Below are 12894 nucleotides of genomic sequence, written 5' to 3' on the forward strand. Positions count from 1 at the left end.
ATGTTCATATTAGCTGGCGCGAAAAATGGCAAAACCGAACCGAGGAGGACTCGAGCTTCATCGCCGGACAACTTGGCTTGGCTTCATAATAATCGCTCGTCGGCCGGTTCGCGATTTGGGCACGAGAATGGTTGTGGCCAACCGTACAGCAAGCGGGGTTCTCAGCTGGGCTTTCACCATTAGCGGGTCGCATCTGGGTCGCAACTTGCCGCCCGACCGTTTGCGTGAATTTGTTAATGAGCAAGTAAACAATCGTGTAGATCCATCTACGAGGCGCAAGAGCGGAGTGATTCCAAGAAATCAGGGGCCACCACCAGCCTTGGGTGGGGAGACGGATCTGGCGCCGACCGTCCCTGACACTCACCGGAACTGTATGTTGTGGGGCGGACCGGCCCGAGCGTACTTCCCAGGCGCCTGAAATTGGTTCATCGCCACGCTGTCGCCTCGAGAGTTGGCAAAACAAAAAAGAAACACGGCTGACTAACCAATCGGCCCCGGCGCCATCTCTCGATAGGCATCGGATGGGCCGCGGCCGACCACATGGAGGTCGCAACGGCCCGGACCGGAATGTGGCGATTCTGCCGGGCCGACGGCGAGGAGTATCATTTACGAGAAATTACGACCGGGGCGTCCTTCGGAGCCTGTCAATCTACGCGCGCTCGCCTTCGGTCCCGGTCCTGTGACGGGCCGTGGCCACAGCTGTTTTTTGACGCGCGCGCGCGCGCGCCATTGCTTCATCCTGGTGGCGTCGGCTTTCACGCCGCTGCTGTGGAGACGATGAGAAATTCTTCGAGAGAAATTATTACCGTCATTTGACGGGTGCCCCTTTTTGTACCCCGCGTTCGGCCATCACGCGCCGTGAGTAATGATCGGTTGTGGTGCTGACGCTTTGCAAAGTCACGGCCCCGTGCGCGACATTCTTTGCTGTACACAGCACTGTTGTTTGCGTGTGTTTGATTTAAAATTAAATGAAAATGCTTAAAATAAATAAACAAAATAACGAAAGACTTGAGCGGTTCGCGGAACAGATTTCAAGCGACGAACCCGACGAAAGCGCAAATGGCGCAAAGTATTTAGTTGGAGTGCGAACAAAGTTGGCAACATGGCTACTGCGTTACGACCCCTTCGGGGCCGAGCGTCCTTTGCTGCGCGGTAACCTGATTTCTCGTTCGATGGCACATAACTCTAGGGCCGCACGCGCGCGAACCTTCTCGAAAGATCTTTTCTGCTGCCGAGTCACACAGACTCCTAATGGCTCCATTCCATATCGGGATGCTGGTGCGCTGATAATACTTACCAGGCGCACGCCGTGGGGATGGCCCATTTTCTTGATGGCTGGCAAACCCTATTTCGTTCGCGATCCCTTATCGGGCGCATTTCTCGACGTGGCGCACGCCACTCTTCTGGGTGCCGTCGAATTAGCCGATCCGATTGTGTAATTCTAGCCTGGCGAGCGCCACCGGGAGTAACGGAGGATTTAAAGGGGCGTTCGGGCGCCCAAGGCACAGGCTACGACCTCCTTTGCGCCACGATTCGCGTAAGTGAGCCACAGCGAAGCTGTCGTTTAGACGGGCGCAAAACTGATGTGTGTAATTGTTATCGCAATTAGCACTCCCGCAGGACTCTGAGGCGGGAGTCCGGTCGGCGCCTTAAGGTCCGAAATTCAATCGGACAGAGAACGAGCTACCATTACTCAACCGGCCGTTGGCGGTGGCGATGTTGTTGTGGTTCGTTCGTGGTCGGTTCCTCTCGAAGACATCGGCCTTCTTTCTTATCCGCTTGGTTTAAAAAAACGCGACTTTCTTTATGCCCCGAGGGCGATCGCTCTTTTTGGGGCAGAACTGGGCAGGCAAATTTGTTTACCGATTTCGGATCAGTGTTCTGTTTCGCCGTGGCAAATTAATCGCACGCAAGAAAGTTATGGTCGGCGGTCGTCTTGCAACCTTCTCCGACCGGAAGCGTCGAGAGACCGACCTGTATCCCGAGTCGTCTTTCGAGACAACGGCGAGAAGGAAAGTGAACGTAACCTAGTTTTCTGGCTGGTCGCAACATAACGGGACGAGATGAACGGGGGAAAAAGGACAAGAACACTTTTCTCCCTTTCTGTCCCCCCGCGTTGGTCTAAAGGAGTTCTTGTGTACCATACCAAGCGCCATTTTTTAAATACATCAGGCTCCTTGGAGTCGAAGCCACGACGAGCAGAATCTCTCAGAGAGAAGAGAAATTGTTGAATCCAACCGACCGACCTAACACCTTCAGCAAACACCACCGGCCTCTCTCTCTCTCTCTCTGGGTGTGTTAGCTGTTCCACTAGGTCGCGTTATGTTTGATGATCAAACCGAACGCGGGTTGAGTGCGCCCAGTCAGGCAGGTGTGAAAGTGTCACTTCCTTGTTATCTGCCACGGTCCCCAGCGCCGTGACAGAAATGGTTACTCGTGTTCCGAACCCGCGACCCTTACGGAAGATTATTTTTTTACAAACTTTCGTTTCACTCATTTTAATGTCGATTGGCGCAAAACGTTCGCGTTTAATGTGATCACGATTATTCGCCGTTAGAAGACGGAAGCTGCCGCGGGCCGTCAGATTGATGGTGCATTGTCGATTGTATTTGTAGCACCATAAACCGCGGCACGGGGTTTCACCAACCGTTAGCATCGGCGCAGTTTGGTGTTTATTGGTTGTGCTGCAATTGAATGGAACGATAAGCATCGTCCTCTATCGCCGACGTAGTTAACGGTGAACGGAACGGCTGGAAGAAAGGTTGGTTGGAGCGATTCTCAACAGGAACACGGCGCCAAAAGGTGCCATTCGGTGGCGCGCACCAATCACATTTTGAGGCCACCCGGGCAAGCTTGCCAACCTTGGCTGGCGGGCTGCAGGAAAACCCCAAACGTAAGACGAAGCTGCTGCTGACAACCTTGACACCACGCAAAGCGGCCTGGACAAAACGAGATGAAACATGCTTCTGCGTGCGTTGGCTTCAGAAAATGCAAATTCAGTTCATGAATCGCGATCAAATCGACCGATCGGTTCCGATTGTTCTCCGTGTGAAATGTAACACTTGCACCGGCCCAGAGGCCCACTTCCGCCAGAGAGCTGGAGCTTGCGCATGCGTAGCTGCGCGTGCGCGAACCTCTGCGTTACGCATCCAGCACATTTTTCATCAAATTAAAGCCACGCAGCCCTCCTGATGCTGGATTTTATGGCCAGCGACCGATAAAATGGCTCCCACCCGGGCGCATTAATTGAATGCACGCTTTTACGGTGCATCTTCACGTGCAATCGTTCCCGTTTGCGATCCTCGAGGGCTCAGTTGCCTCTCTGTCCGCCTTCCTGTTGAGTCCCTAGCCGGGTGCCTTGCCCCGGGCCCGCGTTTGGTGAAACGTGGTTGAAAATGTGACTTGGGCCGGTAATTATCGGCGGATCACGCCGGCCCGGCTCTGGCTCATCTCTAGCTGTAATTTACGAAACAACTGCCCTTTTGCCGGCCCTGATTATTGCCTTTCCCGATTTGGCCAGCCAGCAACTCCCCGCTAGCCAACCGTTGCCCGATCTAATAACAGGGGAGCTGGGGTTCGGTTTGATTGATTTGCGACGGAGCGGCGCTCGTTAGCCGTGTACGTTACACGGGAACGGTAATAAGATTTCAAAGGTTTTGTTGTTGATCGGCCCAACGCGTAACATTTTCTCATCGTGTATTGAATTCTATGCCGAAGTGCCGCTGATTCGCTAGATAAGCTTGCAGCATTGAGCTCCTTCTTTTAGGGTGCAAAATTTGATCCAAAGAAAGGGTCCTCTTACAGCGTGAGGACTCCTAATGCTTACCTTGAACTCCAATGGGGTAACCAATTAAATTATCTATTAAAAACACATTCAAAAATCGCTATATTCTTTTAACAACATCACGACTCCTTAATGACATCGCGTTGTTTGCACCCGCCCCACAGTCTGATGTTCCGCGATCGTAAATTCCAACTCGATTAGTGATGTTTAATTATTTAACGATGCAAAGCATAAATCGAGAGTTTATCATCGCCCACCGCGCACCGGACAGCACGCACCACATTGTATGCGCTGCACTTTCCGCACGTACCACGGCGCGATGTAATGCAATTACGGTGGATTGTGTCGGGAAGCGGAATAAAACAACACTATTCCGCTTCATTTCCTTTATTTTGTTCTGATCGTCACACAATCCCACCGTAAACCATTGGCGCTTGGGGCTGGCTGGAAGGAAGGTCAACGTAACACGGTGTACCTCCCACTCGGCCTTCGTGACACCAACAGTCCCTGCCTGCCCGCCCGCCAGCCCACCATCCCGCATCGTTATCACGAGTGTGTGACACACGACTATGGCCCGTGGCGGAGACGGACGCGGAGACCTTCTTCTAGAGCGCGAGCACAGAAGCTCATCATCATCATCATTGAGTGCGAAACGGGTGGCCATTAGTCACCGCGCAGTGTCCACGTGGCTGGCCCACATCAGCAGCACGCGGTCGCGATATGTCGAAGGTTGGGAAAAACTGTGTGTGGGTTCTAGCGACACACACTGGAACGAGGTCATCGTTCACGCCCCGTCGGCTTTTCGGACCGACAACGGTTGTCACAATCATTCATAATTTCATGTGCGTACCTGAACCCCCGTCACGCATCAGCTACGCTTGGCTATTCTGATGGATTGATGAAGCCCAGTAGGTTACTAAAGCCTGCTAGAGAGAGAGCATAAAATATGTGCAGCTGCAACTGCACTTTATCGCACCATCACATTTTTGTAACTGTGCCAATCCGAGTTGCCTCCAAAGAGACCAACGTATCCAAACCGTTGAAGCAACATTTCGCGTAAACCATTACACAATGGACACTTGGCTTTATTTTGGCAATGGAGCAACATACCACCGTGTGAAGCAAAGCAAACGGGAGACGGCCAAAAGGACTCGGTCCTATTGGCACACAAGTTGGATGCCCGACAGTTGCCCGACGTTGAGTAAATTATCTGTTGCACGTCCGATGGATGGATAGCTTTGAACACATAATTGGACCTCTTTAATGTCGGCACCCATTAAAACGCCCGGCCCGGCAGAAGCGGTGAATTCTGACGCGACCTCGAAGGACGTTTGCGGACTTGGAAAAGTGTCACGCTAAAAGCGCACGCTGGTTCGCGTGCCGGGCGGTCATAATTTGTCTTGTCTGCGAGTGTGCTTACGTTTTTATCGTCAAACACTTCACGCCGCACGCCGAGAAACGTCGCAAGTACCAGGGCGCAGGGTAGCTTTTGGTTGGTTGAGTGTGTTTGTTTGCTAGTTCATTAAAAATGGGAAATAATTTGCCAAAAAAAATGCGGCCGTTACCGTTACGTTTACCGCTATTAGAGGGGGCCCACCTGCCCTTCGGAAGCGATGGAACATGGTTTTTTGATGGTCGTTTGATGGGTGTACAAATTGGCTTCAACTTCCGGCACGTGAATGATCTGGGCCGGGCATCGAGAGGCCGCTGCCGGCGTGATCATTTCGGTGGCATTCGGTCAGGTTTTGGGTGTTTTTTTTTTTTTGCAAAATTTGGCGTAATATAGGCGGATGTGGTGCGCTTTGATATCTATTTTCGGTTACTCAACCGTTTTGGTCCAAATTATATGTAATTTTGCTCGTGAATCAGTTCCTGAAGGGGCGATCTGTGTTTCTCTACTTCAATTCGTTTCACTCTCACATATCGGCGCGACTGATCGGATGATCGACGTTGCAGTTTTTCCGGTGGCAAGCAATTGTGTAGTTTGTGTAAAAAGGTGTTTCTAAGAACACTCACGAAATTCCTCAGAACCGCGCGTAAGGCACTTCAATTAAACCGAATGATCCGTACAAAATTGGCAATCACGCTGCACGCCCTTTTTGGGTTGCCTTTTTGACATGCCTTCCTGTTATTCCTTCTATGTTTTGCTTCTACTGCTGCTGGAGTTTAATTTTGTATCTATTAAAAACATGTTCACACATTTGCCACATCGCCACATAGGTCCACAGAGACGGTCGATTGCGTCACGCCTGGATCCTGCTTGAATTGGTACTGCGTTGCACGAGTATTTGCACAACAAACAACCGAGCCTGGCGTCTGGCGTCGAACCAGAATGGTTGAAGATGGCCTCAAGAAAAACAAATCCTGAAAATATTTGCACAGCTCGGAATGATCTCAGCCAATTTCGATTCAATTCGATGATGTAACATCCAGCGCGTGAGTGATGAGTGATCAGCACGTTCAGAACACTGTAAAGGCAATTTAAAGTTGCCAAATATTTTAGAGGCCAGCCCCCAGCCGGAGCTTTGCGTAATGGTCCGGGGAACCAGGGTTGTGCTAAATTTTGCACAATCGAAATGGATGTTTTCCGATGGGTAGAATTTTGCTAGAGGCCTTTCGCCACACAGTTTCACGACCCCTATCCGGTGGAAAGGCTGAAACAGCCAGCAGAGCGTGTCTGGTATTCGCTATCGCCGAGCGTGGCGCATGTTCTGTGGAAAAAGGTGGAAAGTTTGTGGGCTCTATCGCGCCAAAACGATCGTCACCGGGGTTCGGGAAATTTCCACCGGGTTTTCGCAGTCTAAATTGCACCGTAATTAAGGTGATGGTATCGCCCGCCGTTGACAACAATTCACAGTAATATTGTTTTTTTCTCCAAGCTCCTTATCGTGCACAGAAAACACCCTCACACGGGCCAGCGACTCGCGGCAGAGGTGTAAATGAAGCTCTGGCACTTTGTGTCCACATTCGATCTATTCGATTTCGTTAACAAGCTCAAAAACATGTTTATGTGAACCGTTTCTCGTTATCACAGTCTAATTCCGTTCGAACGAACCCGGAGCATATGCATTTGGCAAACCGTATTTTGCAATTGCGTGTTTTTTTTGCAAACCGATGGGGCCCGGTTGTTTATTTATGTTGCCTTTTTTGTTTGTCTTCTCACCACCACCCCGTACGATCGTACGCTAAATGTTTGGGAGGCGCCTGAAGTGGCTTGCGTGTGGCGCCAGCCACACGCAGAGAGTGCGCCCACATGCGACGTAATTCGCTGCGATGTAATTAGCAGCTATCTTGCGCCAAACACTGCAACACGGCCGCTTGTGTGACTGTTCTACCTATGTGTGTGAGGATAAAAATTCGTAGCAAAAACTAGGGGTCGGGTGGGACCACAGAGCTTGATTCGCGCGCAATGCGCATCTTGCATTGGTCACGGCGAATTACCACGTCATCTTGGGTCACGATCGTGAGCTGATGAGGCAAGCAGCGTTAAATTGGAGACCGCAGCCCCATCACACGCCCCATTAAAGGCGGATTAATTATCGCGGCAGCATCTCTGATCTTCGCGTGATCGACCAGCCCGACCGCCATCCAGAGCCCAAGTATCGATCGGCTGGAATCCGCTCGATCGGAAGACTAGAATTTTAGTGTGACCTTGTTGGATAGGTTTGACTTTATATTCTGAAAATTATCACTGTTACTAGGCCATGAAACAAACCCGGCCTGTAGGCCACAAACATTCACACGCTGTGCTCCATCTCGCCCTAGACACGCAGTTTACGGATGCCGTTAGTTCGCGGGATGTTCGCAGCATGTGTTTTGTTCTCCGACGAACCGCAGCACGCAATTGTAATTGGTGGGAAAAATCGTGCCTTCGCTTAGTTCGCAACATTTTAAAACATGATTTAAACCGCGCATTTCCCTTCCAAGGTTTCCCGAGCCTTCACCCTGTATTGCAACCTGTACCCGGTTCGCTTACTCCTTAAAGGCCGTGCGCGTGCCGTCCGTCTGGTGCTGGTGCTTCCTTCTTTTTCCCAATTGTGGAGTGTCTCGCAACTGACACTTCATCAAATCACTCGATGGCCCTTATGTCATTTCTCGCACCGTTTGCGTGTTATGATACGCAATAATTGGTAATATGCATCTCGTCGCAGCATAAACGGTGTGGTGCCAATTACGGCACCTGCGGGACACTCACCGATGGTGGTTAAAAATGGTCACTATCGGGCGGCCAATTATGTGTGGACCCTATCGGTAACGATGGTGGACCCTTTTGGTCTCGGTGTGTCACTGCGATCGTTCTGCGAAAACAGTAGCACCGCGAATTGTGTGCCGAACGATGATCTCCTGCCGCCGCCGGTTTGGCGAACGATACGGGAAATGCACCGGCATTCAGGACGCTTCCCCGGAGGGACCGGGGCTCGAAAGTAATTATACACTTTCTTCGTAATAAGCTGGTGGCCCCCTTCGGCGGGGGGTGGGCGCCAATCATTGCGCGAAGTGTGCCTGGGGACCGTTAGACCGGTGACCACGCCAAAGCCATCCGAGTGCTACCGCGTAACCAACCAGCAGCAGCAGCAGCTAGACGCTGATAGAGGCACACACCCGTGATAGGCATCCCGGGCGATAGTCACCTGTCCAAAACGGACGTCGGCAAAATGGTCCGGCCGTCGCGCGGGATGCAAAGGCTGGGCCACGGGCCACGATTGCATGGCAGACCGTAATTAACTTTCCTCCGCGTGGCGTGTTTGCGCCCGGTGTAAGTCACATCCCGGCACCAGAGTGACAGAGAAACTCGCCCTTCGCGCCCGTGGGCATTAATTAGGAACTGCAGGAACCCCATCGTGTATTTATTTTTAGCATTTTCGCAATTTGCACCCCATTCTAATACAATGTTGCCGCCACGAAGTGTCGCCCTCATGATGCAGAATGTTAATCTGATTCTCTGTCCTTTTCGTCCCCGCAGATGGTACTTCCGCAAGATAAAGAGAATAGAGGCCGAGAAGAAGCTGCTGCTGCCCGAGAACGAACACGGAGCGTTCTTGATTCGCGACTCGGAAAGTCGCCACAACGATTACTCGCTCTCCGGTAGGTATCCCTGACCGCCCGATTCGACACTCCCGACCGGTTGCTAATCATCGTCTTCTACCCCTTTTTCCAGTGCGCGACGGGGACACGGTCAAACACTACCGCATCCGGCAGCTGGACGAGGGTGGCTTCTTCATTGCCCGCAGGACCACATTCCGTACGCTGCAGGAGCTGGTCGAACACTACTCGAAGGATTCCGACGGGCTCTGCGTGAACCTCTGCAAACCGTGCGTACAGGTAAGAGCGATCTCGTGCGATCCCCCGCCCAGGGAGGTTCCCCACTGTATGGTTTCGCTTATTTTTTGGTTGTGATCGTCCATTGGCAGAGCGATCTCGATCTCGTAGACAGCGCATGGTTGTCGGGGTTTCCACTATCAATACAGTTTCCAGTTTTTTTGGTTGTTGCTTCGATGGCCAGCTTGGTGTGTGCGCTTCTATTTCTTGTTTCGCGCACGGACTGTGCCGGGAAGATCCGGAACAGATCTCCTGCCGCCTGCCTGCCTGCCTGCCTAATCGACTGACAGTCAACCCGGTGGTTGAATGAAACGAAACATGAATCCAATTAATCCAAATCATAAACCTCACATGGCCCTCGGCGCCGCACGTGACGGGGGATGCTTCCTGTCCTACGTCAATCGCCGTCGGGAGGAACTGTCAGTCGATCGGCTTCGGTGCGGCAGCTTTATTTTAAATCCTTCCTTAAGCCCCGTCCGGGGCATTCGCTTTCTGCTTCTCTTAACGTGATGTGTTTGCTTCTTCTTTTCTTTTCTCCATCTCCGCCAACGGCTGACCTCGCCTTGTCGTCCTCGTTATTTGCCATGGTCCCACACACACACACACACACACACACACTCGTTCTATCAACTTTTCAATCAACCTTCGCATTCGATTCGCAAACGCTATCGTATAATAATCACATTTCGTTGCACATTCCATCACCGCCCAACACGCGGTCGCCCGCATCGAATCTCATACACAATCTCGCCGCGGTCGCGCCTCAAACTATCGATCTTCTGATCATCTGTATCATTTGCACAGTCAAATCGTTACTATCAACTGTTTGAGGTAGGAGGAATGTTTGTTGACCACGCGCGCCCCCCCCTCCTGTGTTGTGTGCTCGCCACCACCTTCTGCTTCCCTTTAGAGTCCAGTTAAGATTGCGCCCTGCCCCTGAAGCTCCGCAATGCCCTCTCGATACTTAATGCTACAGGACGAGATTTTCCCATGTCTCTGTACATACCATTCTCAACTCCGCGCATTTTAAATGTGTGTTAAAGCCGTTGTGTTTGTTAGTGTTGCGTTATATAATGTTAATTGTGTTGTGTTCAGCATGTTCAGCATAGATTAGATTATAAATAGTAAATCATTCCCTTGGTAGTCGCTATTACTAAAGAATATTTCTTGTTTTTCAATGTTTTTCCTAAACATGTTTACTGCGCAAATGATGATTCAATGCGCATGACATCTTCTCCCCCAAAGGATCGCTCTAACGGTACCCGCCGTTATCGGGCTATCGATCGCCCAGTCCGCGATCGATCACACAGCCAACGTCCTTGGACCGGGGCGTGCAAAATGCAATCACCAACACGAAAAGGGAGAGAAAACACACAGCCCAAAGGCGCATTGTGTTCAGCGGTGACGGATCGTGCAACCGTTAAACCGCTTCTGTCAACCGTGTGTCTCGTTGTCGGCTCTGGCACGAAGCGTCACATTCAGCGCACGTTCAGCGCGCCGCTTCGCTGATGGTTGGTAACCGTTGATGAACCGTTTTCTGAGGTCGCTCATCGATGGCTCATTTGCTATTCCACCGGCGGGCTGTCCCGAACCGACGGGCAGCCTTAGTGGCACCCAACCCACTGGTGCGCCGCACTGGACACAACCGCTCTCTGGATTTTGTTTGTTTTCGCAATCAGCCCCCCGTGGTCTGTCTATCCCGGAGTCTAGATTACTTTCGATCATTTGGGGAAACGGTGACGCTGTAATGTTTATTACAGACCATGGCCAGAGCAAAATGTGTGATTTGTTGGGCCTAGCGTTGCCTTGAAAGGTCAGTGAATTTGTATGTTTCCCAGCCGTGGTCGTTCCTCTTCATTCACACTGGGGTGTGAACGTTGCGCAAAGGATATGCACACAAGTGGCCGGGAGCGACAGGATTCTTTTTTTTCTCTTTCCGATGACGTTGTCTGTCATGTAGACACTGCACACAGCATACGCGTGCAGCATAGGTGCATCAGCAGAGGACCTAGAGAGCCCGCCGGTGAGAACGGTTCGGTCGACGGGTCCAAACGATTGCTCTACATGCTTCCGCGTCTGTTGGATGCTGCCTTGCTTCTTGCGGGCGCACTCGCCCGCCGATCAATGTCCAGATGTCCCGAACCAGCGCCTCATTTCATGTATAATACATTACTTTTCCTCGCTCTACGTGTACCAGGAAGTGGTGGAACAACAAATGTACAGCATTTGAGATTTCAATTTAATGGAAAAGGGAGTAGCGTGTTCTTCGTGCTTTCGAAGTGGTTTATTACGTGCGAGTTGTGCAAACAGACCGACCGAACAGATCGACGACCGAAGCGAGGAAAATGACGCCACGGGCAATGATAAATGGAATGTAATTTATCATAAAAATCAATAACACACCGAGCACCGAGTTTTGCGTGAACTTTGTGCATTTCACGTTCGAATTCAGCAAAGCAAAGGGCCATATATTATCTTTTTATTGCTGCTCCGTTGTGCTGTGAGGTCTGCAGAGGACGATTGATGTCCAACTACTCGTTTTTTATGTGTCTTCTTCGAGGTCAAATTCGTATTTAACTTAATACATACAATAATGGGACAATATTCAATTGTCCGTTTTATAATATTAAATGTATATGGAAAGCGTAACAACGTAAGAATTCTAATTCGAGTGGCCGCTGCTTCGAGTGCCTCTGATGTTTGTGGCCTCTATAGTTACAGGAAATGGGTTGTTTAAAGGGAGCACTCTTAAGGATCATCAACCACGCACTTGTCAAGCGCCCGTTGAAGCACCGGAAACAAGCATTTATTTAAACACATCCATCCGGCCATCCGTAACACCGATGCTCCTGTCGTGCGCGCGCTTCTTAAGAGATAAACAAACAACCCTTCAAACGGCAGTTAAAGTTACTCATCCGGTTCCTCCACAATACGCACATCGTCCCGATCGTGGCATTTGCCAAACTTATTTACGCCGTCATGCCAATATAATTGGCAAATCCGGCACGAAAACGAGAAAGAACTTCCTAAATTAACTAGCCGCCAAAAAGAATGACGATCTACCGGTTTGCGGTGGTGGTGGTGGTGGCAAAAAATACAAACCGCCAACACAACAAAAGTGTCAGAATGCAAAACAGCGCGTTTCGAAGGGGCGCTCCTCTGCTGGTGACGGATTGCGGAAACCGGGCGCAAAACCGGTGAAGCGCACATTCCATCCGCGAGCACACCGTACGCGAATTTATGTACCGGAAGAAGCACCCAAAAGCACCCCGCGTCCCCCACGGCGGTGAAGATCACCCCTTTAAGTGACGGATCCGTTCTTCGCTGGCAGCCGCAGGTTTGCTTTGTGCGAAGTCAACATCGATTGGCACATGCGTCGCGCGCGCGCACATCATGCGCGCGTATTAGCATGCAAACGACTTTCTTCCTACGGCGTCGCGCAATGCGTGTCGTGCTTCGCGCAAGTCAAATTGCCTTCCAAGTGGTCGTAGTGGTGGCCGAGACAGAAAACAAGCCGATCTGAAGCGTGTGTACCCTCCAGTCGCGCCAGGCGCCGCTGTGTGTGGCGTGAGATGTTTTGCGCAAGATTGCTCAGTGCGTGCAAACGGTTGTCTGATTCGATCGTGAATCGATAAAAATCGCGGTATGCCTGTGTGTGCCTGCCGACCACCATCCAATGACCTGCTTGCTGGCCGTTGACCAGGCGGCCAAGAAGGTGACGATGACGAGAGCTTCTATCATCGAACAACGATGCAACGATCGTTGGTCGAGAAACATTCTCTTCTGCTAAC

At 51.2% G+C, this 12894-nt stretch overlaps 1 protein-coding gene across 2 annotated transcripts in view; it reads left to right on the plus strand.

Moving 5' to 3' along the window:
- The window catches only part of LOC128268856 (tyrosine-protein kinase Src42A), a 66108-nt gene that overhangs the window by 49551 nt on the left and 3663 nt on the right, over nucleotides 1–12894 (plus strand). Inside the window, exons 3-5 of one of the 2 annotated variants that reach the window (XM_053006133.1) lie at nucleotides 8748–8869; nucleotides 8943–9106; nucleotides 9908–9934. In XM_053006133.1, the coding sequence (XP_052862093.1) occupies nucleotides 8748–8869; nucleotides 8943–9106; nucleotides 9908–9934 (313 nt within the window). The remainder of the gene's footprint in view (nucleotides 1–8747; nucleotides 8870–8942; nucleotides 9107–9907; nucleotides 9935–12894) is intronic. The other variant, XM_053006131.1, reaches the window with a different exon arrangement.

This window comes from Anopheles cruzii, chromosome 2 (genome assembly GCF_943734635.1).
Source record: "Anopheles cruzii chromosome 2, idAnoCruzAS_RS32_06, whole genome shotgun sequence".
In the NCBI taxonomy this organism is placed as follows: Eukaryota; Metazoa; Arthropoda; class Insecta; order Diptera; family Culicidae; genus Anopheles; species Anopheles cruzii.